The 23,869-nt window shown below is 52.8% G+C and overlaps 1 protein-coding gene across 2 annotated transcripts in view; it reads right to left on the bottom strand.

Annotated features, from left to right (window-relative positions):
- LOC137449170 (S-adenosyl-L-methionine-dependent tRNA 4-demethylwyosine synthase TYW1-like) overlaps window positions 1-23,869 on the bottom strand; it is a 110,794-nt gene that overhangs the window by 34,355 nt on the left and 52,570 nt on the right. For both annotated transcript variants that reach the window (XM_068154426.1, XM_068154427.1), the window contains exon 13: window positions 16,800-16,935. In XM_068154426.1, coding sequence (XP_068010527.1) covers window positions 16,800-16,935 — 136 coding nt within the window. The remainder of the gene's footprint in view (window positions 1-16,799; window positions 16,936-23,869) is intronic.

Genomic DNA, 23,869 nt, shown 5'->3' with positions numbered 1-23,869 from the left:
GGCTACAACCTCCCTTCAGGGAGTTGGAGAGAGCAAGAAGGTCTCCCCTGAGCCTCCCCTTCTCCAGGCTAAGCAACCCCAGCTCCCTCAGCTTCTCCTCTTAGGGCTTGTGCCCAATTTCCTCTCATTCTATCACCTGATACCTGGGAGAAGAGACCAACCCCCACCTGGCTCCAACCTCCTTTTAAGGAGTTGCAGAGAGCCATAAGGTCTCCCCTCAGCCTCTTCTTCTCCAGACTGGTTGGAATGGACCTCTGGAGATCATCTAGTGCAACCCCCCTGCCAGAGCAGGGTGCACAGGATGGCATCCAGGCAGGTTTTGAATGGCTCCAGTGGTGGAGACACCACCTTTTCATTAGCATTCCTTATTCCCTTCAAGGAAAAGGAACTTAAGGACAAAACTCCTTTACTTTGAGGGTGCTGAAGCCCTGGAGCAGGCTGCCCAGAGAGGTTGTGCAGTCTCCTTCTCTGGAGCCTTTCAAAACCCACCTGGATGCATTCCTGGGCAACCTGATCTGGGTGAACCTGCTTCAGCAGGGGGAGAGGACTAGGTGATCTCCAGAGGTCCCTTCCACCCCCTACCATTCTATGAAAGGCCCCACTTACAAACTGCCTCTGTGACATGTTTTCAGAGCTTCCCAGCAGGCAAGGACCTGCTCTGATCACAACAGAAAACAGCCTGAAGCAGGCTCCTTGCTCTCGTGCAGCCGCAGCAGGAGGTGAGTTGCCCTTCCTGAGCACGAGCTCCCTGTGAAGGAGAAGCCACATCCCCTCCAAAGGCTGGAGGCAGTTCCTTTGTTTGGGTTATGCAACTCCTCACCCAGTGAGCCAGTCCTGAATAAAGATATCAAAGCAATTTTCACACTTGGAAATTACTTGTCACAGGGATGTGATCAGAAACAAACCCCAAGCCTGCAGCCAAGCAGCTCCTCACCATAGCCAATAACACATCTTTATGCATGAAACCCCAGGAAGGAGGAGGGAGCCAAAGGAAAAGCTCAGGTGCCAGCACCCACCAAATTTCACAGCCCTCCAGACTCTTCACTTCAGCCTGGAGATAGTTTCAGTAAGAGGACCAGAGGTAGAACTGCTGGGCTGGGTCGAGAGGAAGGCCACAAAGATGATCAGAGGGGTAGAGCACCTCTGCTCCAGGGGCAGGCTGGGAGAGTTGGGGCTGTTCAGCCTTCAGAAGAGAAGGCTCCAGGGACACCTTGGGAACCTACAGGCAGGCTGGGGAGGGGCTCTCTAAAGGGCCTGTGGTGACAGGATGAGGGGCAGTGGTTTGAAACTGGAGCAGGGGAGATTCAGGTTGGACAGCAGGAGGAAGCTCTGCACAGTGAGGGTGGTGAAGTACTGGAAGAGGTTGCCCAGGGATGTGGTTGAGGCCCTGTCCCTGGAGGTATTCAGGATCAGACTTGATGCAGCCCTGGGCAGCCTGCTCTAGCTGGAAGTGTCCCTGCTGAGAGCAGGGGGGTTGGACAAGAAGCCCTCTGAGAGCTCCTTCCAACCCGATGCAACCTGTGAATCGCTTCTGCCTCTCCCAGGTTCAGCCTGGCTGAGCCTGCAGGCTCCCAGCAGCTCTGCAGATGAGCTGCAGCACCCTCCACACTTCAAGAGAACCTCAGGGACAGACTCAGTGCCCTTGAAAGGACGGCAGATTCATCTTCTCTTTTGGCAGCCAGGACCCTCCCCTGAAATAAGAGAGCTCACCACCTCCTTGGGGCTCATCCGTCACTACACAGCCAACGGGGAGCACAAGCACTGGGGAGATGATGTGCTCCTACCAGTCACACTGCAAACACCTCAGAGCATTTGGCTGAGCAGATCTGCACAGCACAGGGGTTGTGTTTGCCACACACCCTTCTCCAAAGATGAACTCAGCACAGAGCACAGAAGTTTTCAGCTTCCTTTCTTGAGGTTAATAGAGTCATGAATGCAACAAGAAAACCCTGAGCAGGTTCTGCTGCGTAGGTATCTCCTGAACACAGGGATGGCTCAGGCATTTGCTATTAATACCCCAGCTCACAGCAAGCTGAGGCTTTGTCTTCATTGCTAAAAAAGGGGCCTATTACCACAGGATAATTAAGACATTAGCTACTCTGCTGTGAAAGCAGAGCTAAGCTCAGAGCTTCTGAGCTTCCTGCCAAGAAAGTCAGGGTGCTCCACTCCAGCGTGTGGCTGTTAGGAAGAAGTTCTTCCCAGCAAGAGAGATTGGCCATTGGGATGTGCTGCCCAGGGAGGTGGTGGAGTCACCATCCCTGAAGGTGTTTAGGAAGAGCCTGGATGAGGCACTTGGTGCCATGGTTTAATTGATTAGATGGTGTTGGGTGAGAGGTTGGACTCAATGATCTCAAAGCTGTTTTCCAACCTGGTTAATTCTCTCTCCTCTCCCCTCCTCTCCAAACCTCTCCCCTCCCTTCCCCTCCCCTCCTCTCTCCTCCCTTCCTTTCCTCTCCTCTCCCCTCCCCTCCCTTCCTCTCCTCTCCCCTCCTTTCCTCTCCTCTCCCCTCCCCTCCCTCTCCTCTCCCCTCCCCTCCCTTCCTCTCCCTTCCCCTCCTCTCCTCTCCCCTCCCCTCCCTTCCTCTCCCTTCCCCTCCTCTCCTCTCCCCTCCCCTCCCTTCCCCTCCTCTCCTCTCCCCTCCCCTCCCTTCCCCTCCTCTCCTCTCCCCTCCCCTCCCTTCCCCTCCTCTCCTCTCCCTTCCCCTCTTCTCATCTAGTCTATTCTAAACCTCCCCTGGTGCAACCTGAGGCCATTTCTGATCATCCTATCACTTGCTCCTAGGGAGAAGAAACCAAGCCCCACCTGGCTCCAGCCTCCTTTCACAGATCAGCATCTCCCCTCAGCCTCCTTTTCCCCAGGCTGAAGCACCCCAGCTCCCTCTGTCTGCATTGACCACCTTTGAAATTCTGCCTGGACACCAAAACAAAAGAGAGAAGCTCCTGGAATGAGAGAAGAAGAAAGGACCTCCTGGTGAGCACATCCTTGCCAAGGCAGAAGCTGAAAGCAAACAGAGCCCCTCTCAGCCTGTGAGCAGCCCTGCTGATGTACAAAGCAGAGGAATAAGTGATCCAGGCTGGAAAGCAGGGAGGGAAATTCATCTAATTTCATTATCTTACCTTCCTAAACTAGCATCCTAAGGCACATTCCCCTCCACAGTCCTCCTCTCTGTACTCACCACCTATTGCTTGTAAGCTGCTTTATTGCTTCATGCTCCAGTAGAAATTAATCACTCTCAGTTCAGAATCTCTAGGAATAAAACAAAAGGGCAGCAGCAGCAGCAGCAGCTTTGTTCTGAGACCTAAAAATGTGACAGCAAAATCCAGGGCCAGGACTGCTCCTGCTCCCTTCCCAGGGACTCATTTGTAATGCACTTCACTCCTGTGAAGAAACTTCTTCACTGAATGGGTTCTCAAACAATGGCAACAACCTCCCTGGGCAGCACATCCCAATGGCCAATCTCTCTTGCTGGGAAGAACTTTCTCCTCACCTCCAGCCTAAACCTCCCCTGGCACAGCTTGGGACTGTGTCCTCTTGTTCTGGTGCTGGGTGCCTGGGAGAAGAGCCCAACCCCCACCTGGCTACAACCTCCCTTCAGGGAGTTGGAGAGAGCAAGAAGGTCTCCCCTGAGCCTCCTCTCCTCCAGGCTAAGCAACCCCAGCTCCCTCAGCCTCTCCTCATAGGGTTGGTGAGCTGGTGATGTTTCCTCCTCTCCACAAACCTCTTCTGGTGAGAGAAGGGACCCTCAAAGGTCATCTTGTCCAGCCCCCTGCAGCAAGCAGGGACAGCTCCAGCCAAATCAGGTGGCCTGATCAGCTAGAAGGGAAGTAGCTGCTGTGGTCAGCTCAAAGCAGTGACTCTCCTGTGTCTTGCACATCTCTGGTGAAGAGGCTGCTTTGCAGATGGGATGGAGCCAAGGTGGCTGAGCAGGTCAGCTGCTGGCCAAGCTCCTGGGCTCATCCTCACTTTGTGTTGAAGAGCAGCAGCTGGAGCTGGCCAAAGTGCTTGTCACTCAGTGCCTGCATGGCAGGTCCCTGCTGCTGCAGCAGCTGCTGCTCTGACCCCTGGGACTGCTGCTGTGCTTCAGTGCAGGATGCTTGTGCAGAAGAGGTGCTGACCTCACCTATATTTGGGAGCCTTCCTGAGAGCATCTCCTGTCAAGCTTCTGCTTTAAGTCCTCTCAAAGTCAGTGGGACCTCTTCAACACAAAGTGAGCTGACCACAGCAGCCACTTCCCTTCTAGCTGAGCAGGCCACCTCATTTGGCTGGAGCTGTCCCTGCTTGCTGCAGGGGGCTGGACAAGATGACCTTTGAGGGTCCCTTCTCTCACCAGAAGAGGTTTGTGGAGAGGAGGAAACATCACCAGTTCACCAAGCCCAATGAGGAGAGGCTGAGGGAGCTGGGGTTGCTTAGTCTGCAGAAGAGGAGGCTCAGGGGAGACCTTCTTGCTCTCTCCAACTCCCTGAAGGGAGGTTGGAGCCAGGTGGGGGTTGGTCTCCACTCCCAGGCAAGCAGCACCAGAACAAGAGGACACAGTCTCAAGCTGTGCCAGGGGAGGTTTAGGCTGGAGGTGAGGAGAAAGTTCTTCCCAGAGAGAGTTGTTAGCCATTGGAATGTGCTACCCAGGGAGGTGGTGGAGTCCCCATCCCTGGAGGTGTTCAAGAGGGGACTGGATGTGGCCCTTGGAGCCATGGTTTAGTTAGCCATGAGGTGTTGGGTGAGAGGTTGGACTTGATGATCTCTGAGGTCTTTTCCAACCTTGGTGAATCTATGACCAGCTGCATTCTGTGACTCTGTGAGGGTTTCCTCTTGCAGCAAAGAAGCCTCAATGAAGAGAGGAGGGTTTGTTTTCCCCCTCCTCCCATTTGAATCTCATTTTTATTGCTCCTCAACACACATCCCAGCTCATTTTCAAAGCCTTAACTTTCAAGTCCAAGCACTTCATAAAACTACCAACTGCTCCAAGTGCCTTCAAAGGGCTCTCCCCACTCCTCTCAGGGCAGCATTGACTGACAAATAATAACTGCAGCCTGGCTGTATGATCATTTCAGTAACTCAGCTACCACCAGACCTGCACTAACTAATCATCACTGGGGGTGAAAGGAGCAGGGGAAGAAACTCAAACCCTGCCAGAGGGATACAGGGGAACAAAACAATCCAACCCTGATGCATTCTGAGAGTCCTGATGGATCTCCTCAGCTGGAAAGAGTTTAACACCACACTTGGTAGAGTTAGATAATGGTTGGACTCTGTGGCCTTAAAGGCCTTTTGCAGCCAAAATGGGTCTGTGATAAATCTCAGTCAGGAAAGCAACCTCCCCCACTGCAATCTTGCAGGGCTCCACAAGACTGCTCCTCCAAATCACTGTGGTTTTGCTCAGCTGGGGGTGATACAGGGCAGAAGAAATGAGCTGCATTTCAAACAACCCTGCAATAGGGATGGTTTCAGTGAGCAACTGCAGGAGAAGGAAAGAGGAAGAGGCACCACAGGTGTGAGGTACAAAGAACCCAGGAGTTAACAAGGTGTCAGCAATTTCACAGAGTCACAGAGTGTTAGGGGCTGGAAGGGACCTCAAAGCTCATCCAGCCCAACCCCCCTGCCAGAGCAGGGGCACCCAGAGCAGATCACACAGGAACACATCCAGGTGGGGTTGGAATATCTCCAGAGAGGGAGACTCCACAACCCCCCTGGGCAGCCTGCTCCAGGGCTCTGTCACCTCACAGGGAAATAATTCTTCCTCCTGCTTCCATGGCACTTCCTCTGCCTCAGCTTCCACCACTGCCCCTGGTGCTGGCATTGGGCATCCCCCAGCAGAGCCTGGCTCCAGCCTCCGGGCACTCACCCTGCACAGCTTTATCAGCAGGAATGAAGTCACCTCCAGTCTCTTCCTAAACACCTCAGGGATGGGGACTCCACCACCTCCCTGGGCAGCACATCCCAATGGCCAATCTCTCTTTTTATGAAGAACTTCTTCCTAACCTCCAGCCTGAACATCCCCTGGCACAGCTTAAGACTGTGTCCTCTTGTTCTGCTGCTGCTTGCCTGGGAGAAGAGACCAACCCCCTCCTGGCTACAACCTCCCTGCAGGGAGTTGCAGACAGCAAGAAGGTCTCCCCTGAGCCTCCTCTTCTCCAGGCTAAGCAACCCCAGCTCCCTCAGCCTCTCCTCATAGGGCTCTGCTCCAGACCCCTCCCCAGCTTTCTTGCCCTTCTCTGGACACCTTCCAGCAGCTCAACATCTTTCCTAACCTGAGGAGCCCAGAAGTGGACACAGGACTCAAGATGTGGCCTAACCAAATTCAGATTGGATGTTAGGAAGAAGCTGTTCCCCAGGAAGGTGGTGAGAGCCTGGCACAGGTTGCCCAGGGAGGTGGTGGAAGCTCCATGTTTTGAAGGCCAGGCTGGATGTGGCTGTGAGCAACCTGCTGCAGTGTGAGGTGTCCCTGCCCATGGCAGGGGGGTTGGCACTGGCTGAGCCTTGAGGTCCCTTCCAGCCCTGACAGTTCTCTGATGCTAAGAGGCAGAGATGTGGTGCTGAGGGACATGGTTTAGCTCCAGCCTTGGTTCACAGGAGCACCAGCAGAGCCACCCCAAACCTCCTCCCAGACCCCACTTTCACATCTGCATTGGTCTTGCCTCAATCATCCATTCCCCATCCCAGATGAGAAAGTAAAGCAGCCTTGCAGACACTTTCTCCACTCATCCTCCCTGAAATGTCAAATGAATAGATTCAGTAAGCCCAATAAATGCTTCTTATCTGAATCATAATGCCAGAGCCATTGATAATCAGTTGGGGAGTGGAGAAATCCAGCAGCTAATGCAGTTAGCAGCAGGGACTATTATGCAATGCTCTGGCACCTGGCCCAGCTCCTTCCACTTAATAGGCTTAAATAAAAACATGCTCTAAAATGAAACACAGCCACAAGGTTCCTCTGCCTGGTTGCCACCAGCAGAATTTCAGGCCCCCTTCTTCACAAACCCACACTCAAGCTCTGTCCTCTTGAGGTGCTTCCCCTCGAAGGCTGCTGCTCTGCTCCACCACTTGAGGATGAAAAGGGGAGAAGGTGGCCCCAAGAGCATGGAGCCTGGTGGCAGTTGGCTTGGATGGGAGCACACTGCATTGGGTTAGGGACTGGCTGGAGGCTGAGCCCAGAGAGTGGTGGTGAATGGTGCCACAGCCAGCTGGCAGCCAGGCACCAGTGGTGTGCCCCAGGGATCAGTGCTGGGCCCTGTGCTCTTTAATATCTTTAGTGATGATCTGGAGGAGGGCATTAAGTCCATCAGCAGTAAATTTGCAGCTGACACCAAGCTGGGGGCAAGAGTTGATCTGCTGGAGGGTAGAGAGGCTCTGCAGAGGGACCTCGACAGGCTGGACAGATGGGCAGAGTCCAAGGGCAGGAGATTGAACACATCCAAGTGCCAGGTGCTGCACATTGGTCACAACAACCCCATGCAGTGCTACAGGCTGGGGAGAGAGTGGCTGAGAGCAGCCAGGCAGAAAAGGACCTGAGGAGACTGGTTGACAGCAGATGAACATGAGGCAGTAGTGTGCCCAGGAGGCCAAGAAGGCCAATGGCATCCTGGGTTGCATCAGGAAGAGTGTGGCCAGCAGGAGCAGGGAAGTCCTTGTGCCCTGTGCTCAGCACTGCTTAGGCCACACCTTGAGTCCTGTGTCCAGTTCTGGGCTCCTCAGGTTAGGAAAGAGGTTGAGATGCTGGAAGGTGTCCAGAGAAGGGCAAGAAAGCTGGGGAGGGGTCTGGAGCACAGCCCTGTGAGGAGAGGCTGAGGGAGCTGGGGTTGCTTAGCCTGGAGAAGAGGAGACTCAGGGGAGACCTTCTTGCTCTCTCCAACTCCCTGAAGGGAGGTTGTAGCCAGGTGGGGGTTGGTCTCTTCTCCCAGGCAGCCAGTACCAGAACAAGAGGACACAGTCTCAAGCTGTGCCAGGAGAGGTTTAGGCTGGAGGTCAGGAGGAAGTTTTACACAGAGAGAGTGATTGCCCACTCGAATGGGCTGCCCAGGGAGGTGGTGGAGTCACCATCACTGGAGGTGTTTAGGAGGAGACTTGATGGGCTGCTTGGTGCCAAGGTTTAGTTGATTAGATGGTGTTGGGTGATAGGTTGGACTTGATGATCTCAAAGGTCTCTTCCAACCTGGTTTATTCTATTCTATTCTATATTCTATTCCTATTTTATTCTTACTCTATTCCATTCCATTCCACTCTACTCCATTCTATTCCACTCCATTCCATTCTACTCCATTCCATTCCATTCTACTCCATTCCATTCCATTCTCTTCTTTCACCCCCTCTGGAGCCAAGAATCTTGCTGAAGGCTCCTTGAGCTTCCTGCTGGCTGTCAGCTACACTGGAAGGGGCTGGTGGATTCCAGAGGCAATAACTCAATCTTCAACACTGCACCTCTGCAACGCTCCTGCTGCTGCTCTTCCAGAGGCTTGCACCAGAAGCCTCATTAGCAAAACCATCACCACAAGCACACAGCTGGTGCAGAGCAGTTACTGTGCAGGAGAGTCAACTTCTGCTGAATTTATAGTGGCAACATTGATTACTGATTCCAACAGCTGCTGCAGGGCTTCCAGTTAAATTCTCCTTAGCTCAGAAAACACCAAACCAGGGCTCACCAAACCAGCTCCCTTCCCCATCCCTACCCCAGGAGCCACAGCAACAATCTGCACATAAATCAGAAGTGCTTTCCATTGCCCATCAAAACACAATTGCTCCTGTCATAGGCTGGGTCCTACAGCACTAAAAGGGGCTCAAGGTGTAAGTCACTGTGTTGGCATCATGTTTGGGATGGCAGAGAGGCCAAGGGGAAGTTGCATCATAGCATCAGTCAGGGTTGGAAGGGACCATAAGGATTAGCTGGTTGCAACCCCCCTGCCATGGGCAGGGACACCCCACACTAGATCAGCCTGGCCAGAGCCTCAGCCAGCCTGGGCTTAAATACCCCCAGGGCTGGGGCCCCAACCACCTCCCTGGACAACCCATTCCAGGGCCTCACCACTCTCATGGGGAAGAACTTCCTCCTCCCCTCCAGCCTGAATCTCCCCACCCCCAGCTTCATTCCATTCCCCCTAGTCCTATCACTCCCTGAGATCCTGAGCAGTCTCTCCCCAGCCTTCCTGTAGTCCCCTTCAGATACTGGAAGGCCACAATGAGGTCACCTCAGAGCCTTCTCTTCTCCAGACTGAACAGCCCCAACTCCTTCAGTCTGTCCTCATAGGAGAGGTGCTCCAGCCCTCTGCTCATCCTCCTGGCCCTTCTCTGGACACCTTCCAGCACCTCCAGATCCCTCTTGCAATAGGGGCTCCAGAACTGGAGGCAGTACTCCAGGTGGGGTCTCACCAGTCCTATCACTACCTGAGATCCTGAGCAGTCCCTCCCCAACTTGGAAGGGAGGAGAACAAAAAAAACACCACCCCAAAAGACTGAAGTAAACAGCAGCAGCTGCAAGCCTGAAAGTGTTTGAAGATGCAAGCTGCTGGCTCCAGCAGGCACAAATATCAAAGGAGCTACCCACAGGCAGGGTGAAAATGCAGACCTGGAAGGTGGCACTGGGAGATGGTCTTGGATGTGATGCCTCTCCCTGGACAGACCATCTCTAGCAGCTCATAGAAATCCACACTGTTAAATGGGAATGGTTCTAGGACTGTGCCTGCTAGGATGGGGAGTGTTCCTCAGCAGGAGCAGGGAAGTCCTTGTGCCCTGTGCTCAGCACTGCTGAGGCCCCACCTTGAGTCCTGTGTCCAGTTCTGGGCTCCTCAGTTTAGGAAAGATGTTGAGGTGCTGGAAGGTGTCCAGAGAAGGGCAAGAAAGCTGGGGAGGGGTCTGGAGCAGAGCCCTGTGAGGAGAGGCTGAGGAAGCTGGGGTTGCTTAGCCTGGAGAAGAGGAGGCTCAGGGGAGACCTTCTTGCTCTCTCCAACTCCCTGAAGGGAGGTTGGAACCAGGTGGGGGTTGCTCTCTTCTCCTATGCAGACAAGCAGCACCAGAACAAGAGGACACAGTCTCAAGCTGTGCCAGGGGAGGTTTAGGCTGGAGGTGAGGAAGTAATTCTTCCCAGAAAGAGTAATTGGCCATTGGGATGTGCTGCCCAGGGAGGTTGGCACTTGGTGCCATGGTCTAGTAGACATGAGGTCTTGTGTGACAGGTTGGACTTGATGATCCTTTGAGGTCTTTTCCAACCTTATTGATTCCATGATCATAAACAAGATGAGGTGGTGGAGTCCCCATCCCTGGAGGTGTGTAGGAAGAGCCTGGCTGAGGCACTTGGTGCCATGGTTGAGTTGATCAGATGCTGTTGGGTGACAGGTTGGACTGGATGTCCTCAAAGCTCTTTCCCAACCTGGTTAATTCTAAAACTTCTAAACAACTTCTAAACCCAGCAGGGCTAAGAAGTTGCCCTTTTGGGGCCTTTTATTAATAAAGGAGGAAAAAAAACAAATCAAGGCAAGACATTTGCTGCCCCTCACCTACACCCCCATAACCTTCTTTCTCCACAAAAATCTTCATGCCTTTGAAGAATCAAAAGGATTGAGGGCCAGCTTGTACCTGAGATCTGAAGCAAGAGCTGTGTCTGATGTCTGAAGGCACAGGTCTACCTGACCTTCACAAAGAGCCAGTGAGCTGTTCCTCTTGTTTTTGGTGACCCACCCCCCCTCTGCAAGGGCAGGAAGGATAATGTTCTGCTTTCATCATCACTTCCAGCAGTGCCACAACATCTATTAGCCTGAAGGGCTTTCTCCCTGCTTGTTTTGGGTGGCTCCAAGCCGTTTAAGAGGAGGCTGGCACCTCTCCTCTGCAAGGTAAAGCAGCTCAGCAGTGCCTGCTTGGTGTCTGGCAGCACAGCAAGTACCAAGGCACACTGCAACGAGCAGATTGGACAGGATTTAGCATGATTCAGTCAAGAAGATAACAGACAGAAGAGGTGACACCACGGCAGGGCTGCTCCTCAGAGCACGGCAGCGACACCAGGGCCCAGGAACAGCCAGGGCCCAGCAGGGACTTGCCTCAAGAGTTGACTCAGGCTCTCAACAGGTGGAAGAGAGCTCAAAGATGCTCCCTGCATCAGGAAGAGTGTGGCCAGCAGGAGCAGGGAAGTCCTTGTGCCCTGTGCTCAGCACTGCTTAGGCCACACCTTGAGTCCTGTGTCCAGTTCTGGGCTCCTCAGGTTAGGAAAGATGTTCAGCTGCTGGAAGGTGTCCAGAGAAGGGCAAGAAAGCTGGGGAGGGGTCTGGAGCACAGCCCTGTGAGGAGAGGCTGAGGGAGCTGGGGTTGCTTAGCCTGGAGAAGAGGAGGCTCAGGGGAGACCTTCTTGCTCTCTCCAACTCCCTGAAGGGAGGTTGTAGCCAGGTGGGGGTTGGTCTCTTCTCCCAGGCAAGCAGCACCAGAACAAGAGGACACAGTCTCAAGCTGTGTCAGGGGAAGTTTAGGCTGCAGGTGAGGAGAAAGTTCTTCCCAGAAAGAGATTGGCCATTGGGATGTGCTGCCCTTGGAGGTGGTGGAGTCACTGTCCCTGGAGATGTTCAAGAAACCCGTGCCCATGGAATGGAATGGAATGGAATGGAATGGAATGGAATGGAATAGAATAGAATAGAATAGAATAGAATAGAATAGAATAGAATAGAATAGAATAGAATAGAATAGAATAGAATAGAATAGAATAGAATAGAATCAACCAGGTTCAAAAGACCTTGGAGATCATCCAGTCCAACCTCTCACCCAACACCATCTGACCAACTAAACCATGGCACCAAGTGCCTCAGCCAGGCTCTTCCTAAACACCTCCAGGGATGGGGACTCCACCACCTCCCTGGGCAGCACATCCCAATGGCCAATCTCTCTTGCTGGGAAGAATTTCTTCCTTACCTCCAGCCCAAACCTCCCCTGGCACAGCTTGAGACTGTGTCCTCTTGTTCTGGTGCTGCTTGCCTGAGAGAAGAGACCAACCCCCACGTGGCTACAACCTCCCTTCAGGGAGTTGGAGAGAGCAAGGTCTCCCCTGAACCTCCTCTTCTGCAGGCTAAGCAACCCCAGCTCCCTCAGCCTCTCCTCACAGGGCTGTGCTCCAGACCCCTCCCCAGCTTTGTTGTCCTTGGCACTTGGGGATGTGGTTTAAGAGCCATGGTGGTGCTGGGTTGATGATTGGACTCGATGCTCTGAGAGGGTTTTTGCTACCCAACTCCTTCTCTGCTGCCATGCAGTGCAGGAGCACAAAGGGGCTGTGTTCTGCTGCTGGGTCCATCACCACCTCCTCTCCTGTTATTTTCAGAGTGCTTGGGTAGAAATCCACAGCACTTCAGCCATGCTGGGTCACTGCCTCCCCACTTCATTTCTCAGCCACTCAGAGCAGCAGTCCCATTTGTCTCAGTCACCATCCCCAGCCCTTGGGACAGCACTTGGTGATTTATGGGTCACAACAACAGTTCCTGTAAGTTTTCTGCCTTACAGAACCTTGCAACAGAGAGAAACAGAGCTCAAAGTCAAAAGCCCAATGGATCACAGCCTGACTGCTGCTGGAGGAGAGCTCACAGAACATCAGCTCCTTATTACCTTGCTCCAACAGCACCTCTGGGGGAAGGCATTTGTGACAAAAGCAGCAACTTGATCAGAAGGCTGAGAGCTCTGGAGCCTGGAGAAGAGCACCTTGAGGGGGATTCTTCTCAATGCTCAGCAAGAGCTAAAGAGTGGAAGGCAAAAGGAAAGGGGCAGATTCTTGTCCAGTGACAGGAGAAGGGGCAATGGGCACACACTGGTACCCAGGGGGTGCCATCTGCAGATGAGGAGAAGCTTCTTGGTTGTGAGGGTACTTGAGCCCTGCAGCAGGCTGCCCAGAGAGGGTGTGGAGTCTCCTCTGGAGAGCTTCCAACCCTGCCTGGCCATTGTGCTGCTGGGCAAACTGCTGTGGGTGCCCTGCTTTAGCAGGGGGGTTGGACTGGATGATCCCCAGAGGTCTCTTCCAACCTGAGCCAGGCTGAGGTTTGGGAATTCCCACTTTTAGCAAGAATCAGTCTACATTTTGTTGGCAGGAAAGAGCAGCCATGACTCCTGAGCATCCTGCCTCCTCTCTCACCTCAGACCACATCCTCTCCTCTTCCTTTCCCCCACTCATCTGTTTGGATTACCCACACTGCACACAGCAGGACCTGTCCCAAACCACCCATCCCTGCAGCACCAGCAGACACACAGACAAGTAGAGCAACTGTGTAGGGCCAGCAGATGCCAAAGACCACAGGGAGGAGCACACCAGGGCACAATCTGTGGCTTTCAAATCTCCCTTTGCCCAGTTTTAGTTCCCCAATATGCAGAGATCAAAGCTGCCCACGATTCTTGCTGCCAGTGACTCACATCAGCTGCAGTGCCAGCTTGCCTGAGCCCCTGGAGAGCTGAGGAGAAGCAACCTGGCTGCTCTGTCAGGGGCTGTGAAAATATGGGATTGGTGTTTTGTTTCCAGACACATCAGCATCACTTTCCCCATACAATTCATCAGCACCTCCCCACCTATTCAGGAAGAGGAGCTGCATTAGCTTCCAGAGCCTTCCCTTCATCATATCCAACAGAATGGTGCTGCAGAGGAAGAAATTCATTCCACTGAGGGTGGGGAGACGCTGGCACAGGTTGCCCAGAGAGGCTGTGGATGCCCCCTGCCTGGAAGTGTTCAAGGCCAGCTTGGATGAGGCCTTGAGCAACCTGGGCTGGTGGAAGGTGTCCCTGTCCATGGCAGGGGGTTGGAACTGGATGATAGGTTGGACACAATGATCTCAAAGGTGTCTTCCAACCTGGCTAATCCTATCCTATCCTATCCTATTCAATTCAATTCTATCCTATCCAATTCTATCCTATCCTCTCCTATCCAATTCTATCCTATCCTATCCATTATATCCTATTCTATCCTATCCTATTCTATCCTATCCTATCCTATCCTATCCTATTCTATCCTATCCTATCCATTCTATCCTATTCTATCCATTCTATCCTATCCTATCCATTCTATCCTATCCTATTCTACCCTATCCTATCCTATTCTATTCTATCCTATCCTATCCTATTCTATCCATTCCATCCTATCCTATTCTATCCTATCCTATCCAATTCTATCCTATCCTATCCATTCTATCCTATTCTATCCATTCTATCCTATTCTACCCTATCCTATCCTATCCTATCCTGTTCTATCCTATCCTGTTCTATCCTATCCTGTTCTATCCTATCCTGTTCTATCCTATCCTGTTCTATTCTATCCTATCCTATTCTATCCTATCCTATTCTATCCTATCCTATTCTATCCAATTCTATCCTATCCATTCTATCCTATCCTATCCAATTCTATCCTCTTCTATCCTATCCTATCCTATCCTATCCAATCCAATCCATTCTATCCTATTCCATTCTATCCTATCCTATCCTATTCCATTCTATCCTATCCTATCCAATCCTATCCTCAAGGCCCCTCCCCAACCCAACCCATTCTATGAATCTATGAACACCAAGCAGAGGAAAACAGGCAGGTGCTTCTGCCCAAAAGCAGTCCCAAGAGAATGTTGGGGTCCTAGAGTCATGCCTAACATTACAACCATGGAATCATTTTGGTGGGGACAAGCTCTCTAAGACCACTGAGTCCAACCATTCACCCAACCCCACCTTGGCCATCAACCACCTCCCAGACTGCCACGGCCAGAGGGTTTCTTGAACACCTCCAGGGCTCCACCACTTCCCTGGGCAGCCTGTTCCAACATCAAGAGCAAAAGCTAACCCAGAGCAGCTTCCCCAAGAGATCTTGCTGTCCTCCATGGGTGCTGATGCAATGTGCAGCTGAGCAGGGGCTGCTAGGACAGAGTATTACCAACCACAGCAACTATTAATTGGCTCTTGTGTTAGCAGTGCCTCAAGGACCCTTCAGTGTGCAATGGCTTGGAGAAGAAAATGCACCTGCTAAGTTGAGCTGCTTTTTCCCCCTCTCCTCTTCACCTTGACCAGAGTATTTTTAGCTGCATGGACACACTTGCCAATACTTTCACCTTCAGCTCTGTGCAAGGAACTTCCTGACAACACACAGCAAGGAAAAGAACACCACCATCTGGGGGGCATTAAGAGGAGTGTGGCCAGCAGGTCAAGAGAGGTTCTATTCCCCATCTACTCTCAGCTGGTGAGGTTACATTTGGAGCACTGGGTCCAGCTCTGGGACAGGGATATGCTAGAGAGTGTCCAATAGAGGCTGCAAGGGTGATGAAGGGACCAGAACATGTGTCTGTGAGGGAAGGCTGAGAGAGCTGGGGCTGTTTAGCCTGGAGAAGAGAAGGCTGAGAGGAGATCTGAGCAGGGTTTACAAATATCTGGAGGGTGGGAGGCAAGAAGAAGGAGCCAGGCCCTTTTCAATGGTGTCCTGTGGTAGGACAAGGGTCAATGGACACAAACTGGAACACAGGAAGTTCCACCTCAACATGAGGAGAAACTTCTTCACTGTGAGGCTGCTGGAGCCCTGAAGCAGGTTACCCAGGGAGGTTGGGGATGCTTCTTCCCTAGAGGTGTTCAAGGCCAGGCTGGATGAGGCCTTGAGCAACCTGGGCTAGTGGAAGAGGGATTGGACCTGAATGATCTCTAAGGCCCCTTCCAACCCAAACCATTCTGTGATCTATGAATCTTCCAGGGACAGAGAGATTTCTGTGCAGCAGGAGGCTGGCCAGAGCCAGCAAACTCCAGCACACACATTTCAATGGCCCTTAGGCACTGCAGTTTCTAGGGTACCTTTGAGTACCAGTCCTTAGTGCCCTTCTTAGGCTTCCCTGAAGTTCCATGTTTCCTTCAGCAGCCTGCCTTCACTGCCAACACTTCCCAAGGAAGTTCTCTTTTATGCTCTCTTCCTCTTTCCTTGTATCTTACATAGATGCCAGAGCTTACTGTCCCATTTGATACACATCCTGCTCTCCTTCTCTCACAGAATCAACCAGGTTGGAAAAGACCTCAGAGATCATCAAGTCCAACCTCTCACCCAACACCTCATGACTAACTAAACCATGGCTCCAAGTGCCTCAGCCAGGCTCTTCCTAAACACCTCCAGGGAAGGTGACTCCACCACCTCCCTGGGCAGCACAGCCCAATGGCCAAACTCTCTTGCTGGGAAGAACTTTCTCCTCACATCCAGCCCAAACCTCCCCTGGCACAGCTTGAGACTGTGTCCTCTTGTTCTGGTGCTGCTTGCCTGGGAGAAGAGACCAACCCCCACCTGGCTACAACCTCCCTGCAGGGAGTTGGAGAGAGCAAGAAGGTCTCCCCTGAGCCTCCTCTTCTCCAGGCTAAGCAACCCCAGCTCCCTCAGCCTCTCCTCACAGGGCTGTGCTCCAGACCCCTCCCCAGCTTTCTTGCCCTTCTCTGGACACCTTCCAGCATCTCAACATCTTTCCTAACCTGAGGAGCCCAGAACTGGACACAGGACTCAAGGTGTGGCCTAAGCAGTGCTGAGCACAGGGCACAATGACCTCCCTGCTCCTGCTGGCCACACTCTTCCTGATGCAGGCCAGGATGCCCTTGGCCTTCTTGGCCACCTGGGCACCTTGCCATCACATTTCTTCCCACATGGAAAACTGATCAAGTTTCCTAGACTCAAGGAATGGTAGGGACTGGAATGTTGCTGGGCTTTAGATCCCTTCATGCCCAAAACATCTAAACATGCTCCCAACACCTCCACAACCCACTCCAGTGTCCATCTCAAGCCTCCTGCTGTTGTGCTGAGCAGGTAAAGGACAGAAGGCAATTGCACAGGTCATGCCAGAGCACATTTTGAGCTGGGTACCTTTTCAGCCAAGGCCTTCAGACTGTCTAGAAACCTCTGCCAGAAGTCCTTGAAGAGGGGTCGGTCGATCCTCTTCAGGCTCTCTTTGGTGCTGGCATCCACGCTGACATACAGCTGTGTCACTGGCACCAGGTTCCTTGGAGAGAGAACCATAGAATTACAGAATCAATAAGGTTGGAAATGACCTCAGAGCTCATCAAGTCCAACCTGTCACCCACCACCTCCTGCCTAACTAAACCATGGCTCCAAGGGCCATATCCAAGCCCCTCTTGAACACCTCCAGGGCTAAAAGAAAAGGGAATGGCTCTTTTCAGACATGCCTGCTGGCTGAGCTTGTCTTTCCCCACCAAAGCACACACACAGAGCACAGTATCTCTTCAAAGCAAGCTGCTCTGCTGCTCCAGTACTGATAGGAACTCTGGATATTTCCAGGGAAAACCAACCAGGCCACTGCTTCACCTCTGCCAAGTGACCAGCATCTGAACAGCACCACAAGAAGGACATGGATCTGCTGGGGCAGGTCCAGAGGAGGCCACAAACATGATCAGGGGGCTGGAGCACCTCTGATACAAGGACAGGCTGAGAGAGTTGGGGTTGTTCAGCCAGGAGAAGAGAAGGCTCCAGGGAGGCCCTAGAGGAGCCTTCATGGACCTGGAAAAAGGCTGGGGAGGGACTGTTCAGAAGGGCCTGAGGGGACAGGACAAAGGGCAATGGTTTGAAACCAGAGCAGGGGAGATTGAGGTTGGACATCAGGAGGAGGTTCTGCACAATGAGGGTGGAGAAATACTTGAACAGGTTGCCCAGGGATGTGGTTGAGGCCCCATCCCTGGAGACATTCAAGATCAGCCTTGATGGAGCCCTGAGCAGCCTGATCTGGTTGGAGGCTTCCCTGCTGACTGCAGGGGGGTTGGTCAAGACAATCTTTGAGGGTCCCTTCCAACCCAGTGCAATCTGTGAAGCTGTGAATGTTCCAGCCTGCAATGATAGACCCCAAAGCCAGGAACATCACCCACAGCAGCCCTGGCTGACATTGTCATTGTCTCTTCCTCGCTGAACTGGAACATATTTCACCCCAGTGGAGCTGTAACACATTCAAGAAAGGCTTCCCAGAGCAGGCTGCCAGGGGGGATCACTCAAGGCACTGAAAGGCTCTGCTTCTCACCACAGACAGCCCCCAGGCTTCAAAACCTTAAAGCTCAGCCCCTTCCAAGTTCTATTTGCCCTGGCCCATGGAAACATAATCCCATTCTACAGCCATAATGGACTGCTGGACAGGAGAATGTCAGCCAGGGCCCCTGTAGGTGATATTCCTGGCTGTGGGGTGTATCAGTCCTGGCTTGCATCAGGAAGAGTGTGGCCAGCAGGAGCAGGGAAGTCCTTGTGCCCTGTGCTTAGCACTGCTTAGGCCACACCTTGAGTCCTGTGTCCAGTTCTGGGCTCCTCAGGTTAGGAAAGAGGTTGAGCTGCTGGAAGGTGTCCAGAGAAGGGCAAGAAAGCTGGGGAGGGGTCTGGAGCACAGCCCTGTGAGGAGAGGCTGAGGGAGCTGGGGTTGCTTAGCCTGCAGAAGAGGAGGCTCAGGGGAGACCTTCTTGCTCTCTCCAACTCCCTGAAGGGAGGTTGTAGCCAGGTGGGGGTTGGTCTCTTCTCTCATGCAGGCAAGCAGCACCAGAACAAGAGGACACAGTCTCAAGCTGTGCCAGGGGAAGTTTAGGCTGGAGGTTAGAAAGAAATTCTACCCAGAGAGAGTAATTGGCCATTGGGATGTGCTGCCCAGGGAGGTGGTAGAGTCCCCATCCCTGGAGGTGTTTAGGAAGAGCCTGGATGAGGCCCTTGGTGCCATGGTTTAGTTGATCAGATGGTGTTGGGTGATAGGTTGGACTTGATGATCTCAAAGGTCTTTTCCAGCCTGGTTAATTCTGTTCTATTCTATCATTTGCAGGTTGTAACAATCACAGCTTCACAGATTGCAGTGGCCTGGAAGGAACCCTCAAAGATTATCTTGGCCAACCTCTCTGCAGTCAACAGGGAAATCTCCAACCAGATCAGGCTGCTCAGGGCCACACACTGGATTTACCTGACCCACAGCTGGCATCATCAGTCAATTAATTTTTGGAAGGGAAATCAAAAGCCCTGGAATGTCCAGAGAAGGGCAAGGAGGCTGGGGAGAGGCTGGGGAGACTCAAGGTGAGGAGGAGGTTCTTCACTGAGCGAGTCATTCGTCATTGGGATGTGCTGCCCAGGGAGGTGGTGGAGTCCCCATCCCTGGAGATGTTCAAGAGGAGATTGGACGTGGCACTTGGTGCCATGGTCTAGTCCTGGGGTCTGTGTTGATAGGTTGGACTCGATGATCCTCGAGGTCCTTTCCAACCTAAGTTATACTGTGATACTGTGAACTCTACTCTCCCTCAGCTTCAAACCATTCCCCTTGCCCTGGCTCTAGACACCCTTGTGAAAAGTCCCTCTGCAGCCTTCCTGTAGGTTCCCTTCAAGTACTGGAAGGCAGCTCTCAGGTGCCCCAGAGTCTTCTCTTCCCCAGGCTGAACACCCCCAGCTCCCTCAGCCTGTCCTCATAGCAGAGGTGCTCCAGCCCTCGGATCATCCTTGTGGCCCTCCTCTGGACTCCCTCCAACAGTTCTATGTCCTGCTTGTGAGAAGGAGAGAAGCAAGCAAGACATGGGCAGCATCATGCTGTAGCCTCACTCAAAGGATCTGCAGAACCAGGGGGCCCTCTCCTAAACCCAGTGAAGCCCTCCCCAGGCCATGCTCCCTACTTGCACACTGCAATCACAGAGTCAGAGGTTAGAAGGGACCTTCAAAAGTCACCTTGTCCAACCCCCCTGCAGGCAGCAGGGACACCTCCAACTCCATCAGGTTGCACCTCCAGCTAGACCAAACCTGCAGGGACCTCTCTACAGGGACAGGAATGAACCTTCTCCAAGGGGGAAGCTCTGATGCTGCCAAGTCAGTAGTGTCCAGTGACAGGACAAGGACACTGCACACTGCAATCACAGAGTCAGAGGTTACAGTATCACAGTATAACTAAGGTTGGAAGAGACCTCAAAGACCATTGAGTCCAACCTATCAACACAGACCCCATGAAGGGCTCCTCAAACCTGCAGATCAAACCTTCAGGGACCTCTCTTCAGGGACAGGAATGAACCTTCTCCAAGGGGGAAGCTCTGATGCTGCCAAGTCAGTGGTGTCCAGGGACAGGACAAGGACACTGCACACTGCAATCAGATTCAGAGGTTAGAAGGGACTCTCAAAGGTCACCTTGTCCAACCCCCCTGCAGGCAGCAGGGACACCTCCAGCTAGACCAAACCTGCAGAGACCTCTCTACAGGGACAGGAATGAACCTTCTCCAAGGGGGAAGCTCTGATGCTGCCAAGTCAGTGGTGTCCAGGGACAGGACAAGGACCAGTGGGCACATAAATATGAGGCAAAATCTCTTCACCTTGAAGGTGGCAAAGCACTGGGACAGGCTGCCCAGGGCCACATTGAGGCTGACCTTGAGAGCCTGCAGGGATGTGGCTTCAACCTGTTCCAGCAGCCAGAGGCCACACTGCTTATTTTAGGCCCAAACTTCCAGCCTCCAGCTGGCTGCTTGACAATGGAAGAGGCAGCTTGGTGCACCCTTCAGTTCCCATATTAAGCAAACCCATTTGCTTTGAGGAGCCAAAGATCAGTTGCAATTCTGATGACTTTCTGGTTGGTTTTTTTGGGGGGGAGGAGGTTGGGGCTCTTTTTTTTTTTCACCCCTTGCTTTTGTTGTGTTTTGGTTTGGGGGTTTGGTGGTGTGGTGGGTTTTTTTTTGGCTTCTCTTTAAAAACATTCAGCAGCTTCCCAAGGAAGAGGGCTTGAAAATAGTGCCTGTGCTCCTCTCTTTTTTTCCCAAGGGCTATTTTTAGGGAAGAGCAATTTCTGTCTATCAGGCACCATAATACAGGGCTTAAAGTGACTTGATTACACAATTATTCCATCATTTGGAATGCCTTTGTAGTGTATAATTACTCACTCCAAAAAAAAAGTGCATGCCCTCCCTTCCCTTGCTGCCACAGGCAGCCCAGGAGAAGGAAGTGGAGAAGGAAGGCCTGCCACAAAAGTGCTAGCAGAGAGGCACTGAGCTGAAGTGACAAGCTGAGCCACCACACACCAAAAAGCAGCCTGTGGGCAGCTCTGCTCCTGGGCTCACCTAACCCCAGGGCTGGAAATAGAATAGAGTAGAATAGGAATAGGGAATGGAATGGGAATAGGGAATGGAATGGGAATAGGGAATGGAATAGAACCAAACAGAACCAGACCAGACTGGAAGAGACCTTCAAGATGATTGTGTCCAACCCATCAACCAATCCAACCCACCTAAACAACTAACCCATGGCACCAAGCACCCCATCAAGTCTCCTCCTGAGCACCTCCAGTGATGGTGACTCCACCACCTCCCCAGGCAGCACATTCCAATGGGCAATCACTCTCTCTGTATAGAACTTCTTCCTAACATCCAACCTAAACCTCCCCTGGTACAGCTTGAGACTGTGGCCTCTTGTTCTGGGGCTGCTTGCCTGGCAGAAGAGACCAACCCCTCCTGGCTACAACCTCCCTTCAGGGAGTTGTAGACAGCAAGGTCTCCCCTGAGCCTCCTCTTCTCCAGGCTAAGCAACCCCAGCTCCCTCAGCCTCTCCTCACAGGGCTGTGCTCCAGACCCCTCCCCAGCCTCATTGCCCTTCTCTGGACACCTTCCAGCAGCTCAACATCTTTCCTAACCTGAGGAGCCCAGAACTGGACACAGGACTCAAGGTGTGGCCTAAGCAGTGCTGAGCACAGGGCACAAGGACTTCCCTGCTCCTGCTGGCCACACTCTTCCTGATGCAGACCAGGATGCCCTTGGCCTTCTTGGTCACCTGGGCACACTGCTGGCTCATGTTCAGCCTACTATCAACCAGCACCCCCAGGTCCCTCTCTGCCTGGCTGCTCTCAGCCACTCTGACCCCAGCCTGTAGCACTGCATGGGGTTGCTGTGGCCAATGTGCAGCACCTGGCACTTGGATGTGTTCAATCTCCTGCCCTTGGCCTCTGCCCATCTGTCCAGCCTGTCAAGGTCCCTCTGCAGAGCCTCTCTACCCTCCAGCAGATCAACTCCTTTGGTCACTGTTAGCAGCTGATTATATTTCTGACAAGTTCAGAGAGACACAGAATGGTTTAGGGTGCAAAGGAACTCAAAACTCATCCAATTTCAAGCCCCCCACCAGCCCAGGCTGCTCAAGGCCTCATCATACCTGGCCTTGAACACCTCCAGGCAGGGGGCATCCACAACCTCCCTGGGCAGCCTGTGCCAGTGTCTCATCACCCTCACTCCCAAGAATTTCTTCCTAACCTCCAGTCTCAATCTCCCCTCTTCCAGCTCAAATCCACTGCCTCTCATCCTGTCACTCCAAAAGCCCCTCCCCAGCTTTCTTGTAGCCCTCTTGAGGTACAGTTCCCAACTGCCTGACTCTGTATCCATGCTGCATTGCTTCAGATTTGACCAAAACCAGCCTGGGTGCTCCAGAAGATCAGGAGCAGGGACTCTTTCAGAGTCTGCAGTGGTGCTCCCTGACAGGACAAGGAACAACAAATACAAACTGGAACCCAGGTTGAACTTAAGGAGAGAACTGTCTGGTGTGAGGGTGCTGAAGCCCTGCAGCAGGCTGCCCACAGAGGTTGTGGAGTCTCCTTCCCTGCAGAGATTCCAGCCCCACCTGGCCACTGTGATCCTGAGCAAGCTGCTGTGGGTGCCCTGCTTTAGCAGGGGGTTTGACTGGGTGATCTCCAGAGGTCCCTTCCAACCCACACCATGAGTTCATTCAAGCATTTTGTACATTTGGCTCAAGGCTGATCCCACTTCTGCAGAGGACCTGCTGTTCATCTTCTCTACTCCTGCACTCCAGGCCCTGCTGGAGCTGCTGGGCTGTAGAGATTGGTTTGAACTATTATGGCTGGTCTTGTGGAGTCAGAGCAAACATCAGACTGCAAGGGAGAGCACACAAACCAAAAAGGCTGGTTCTGAGTTCAGCCTCCTGCTCCAGCTTGTCAGAAACACTCATACTTCTGGGGTTTTTTGGGGTTGGTTTGGCTGCTTTGGGGCTTTTTTTGGGTTGGTTTTCTTGCTTTGGGTTTTTTTTGGGGGTTGGTTGTTGGGAGAAGGGCCAGGAGGATGAGCAGAGGGCTGGAGCACCTCTCCTGTGAGGACAGACTGAAGGAGTTGGGGCTGTTCAGTCTGCAGAAGAGAAGGCTCTGAGGTGGTGACCTCATTGTGGCCTTCCAGTGTCTGAAGGGGGCTACAGGAAGGCTCGGGAGGGACTGCTCAGGATCTCAGGTACTGATAGGACTAGGGGGAATGGAATGAAGCTGGAGGTGGGGAGATTCAGGCTGGAGGTGAGGAGGAAGTTCTTCCCCAGGAGAGTGGTGAAGCCCTGGAATGGGCTGTCCAGGGAGGTGGTTGAGGCCCCAGCCCTGGAGGTGTTTGCACCCAGGCTGGATGAGGCTCTGGCCAGGCTGATCTAGTGTGAGGTGTCCCTGCCCATGGCAGGGGGGTTGGAACTAGCTGATCCTTGTGGTCCCTTCCAGCCCTGACTGATTCAATGATTTTTTGTTGCCATTCCTAGCTAGCTCAGACAGCTGAGATCACATCCTGGTCCTGCTGGAGCTGCAGGGCTGTAGAGATTGATCTGAGCTATTATGGCTGGTCTTGTGGAGTCAGAGCAAACATCAGACTGCAAGGGAGAGCACACAAACCAAAAAGGCTGTTTCTGAGTTCAACCACCTGCTCCAGCTTGTCAGAAACACTCACACCAGCTCTGCAGGTCCCTGAGCACAAAGCACAGCTCACTTGTTCTCCACCTTCCCTCACACCTCCAGGAGATTCTGCATTACCTTCTCTCCACTTTCAGAAGTAATCACACTTTTGTTTAAGAGATAGAGAACAGAAAGTCAGGCTGGGGGAACAGAGAAAGAGCACACAAGGAGATTAAGCTTCAAAATCACCAAGATGCTGAGCAGGCTTTTCACTGCCAGGGCTCCTGCAGAGCTGACT

This window comes from Melanerpes formicivorus, unplaced genomic scaffold, assembly GCF_026170545.1.
Source record: "Melanerpes formicivorus ecotype bairdi unplaced genomic scaffold, bMelFor1.0.p_v2 SCAF_29, whole genome shotgun sequence".
Classification (NCBI taxonomy): domain Eukaryota; kingdom Metazoa; phylum Chordata; class Aves; order Piciformes; family Picidae; genus Melanerpes; species Melanerpes formicivorus.
This window is presented reverse-complemented; position numbering and strand designations above follow the sequence as displayed.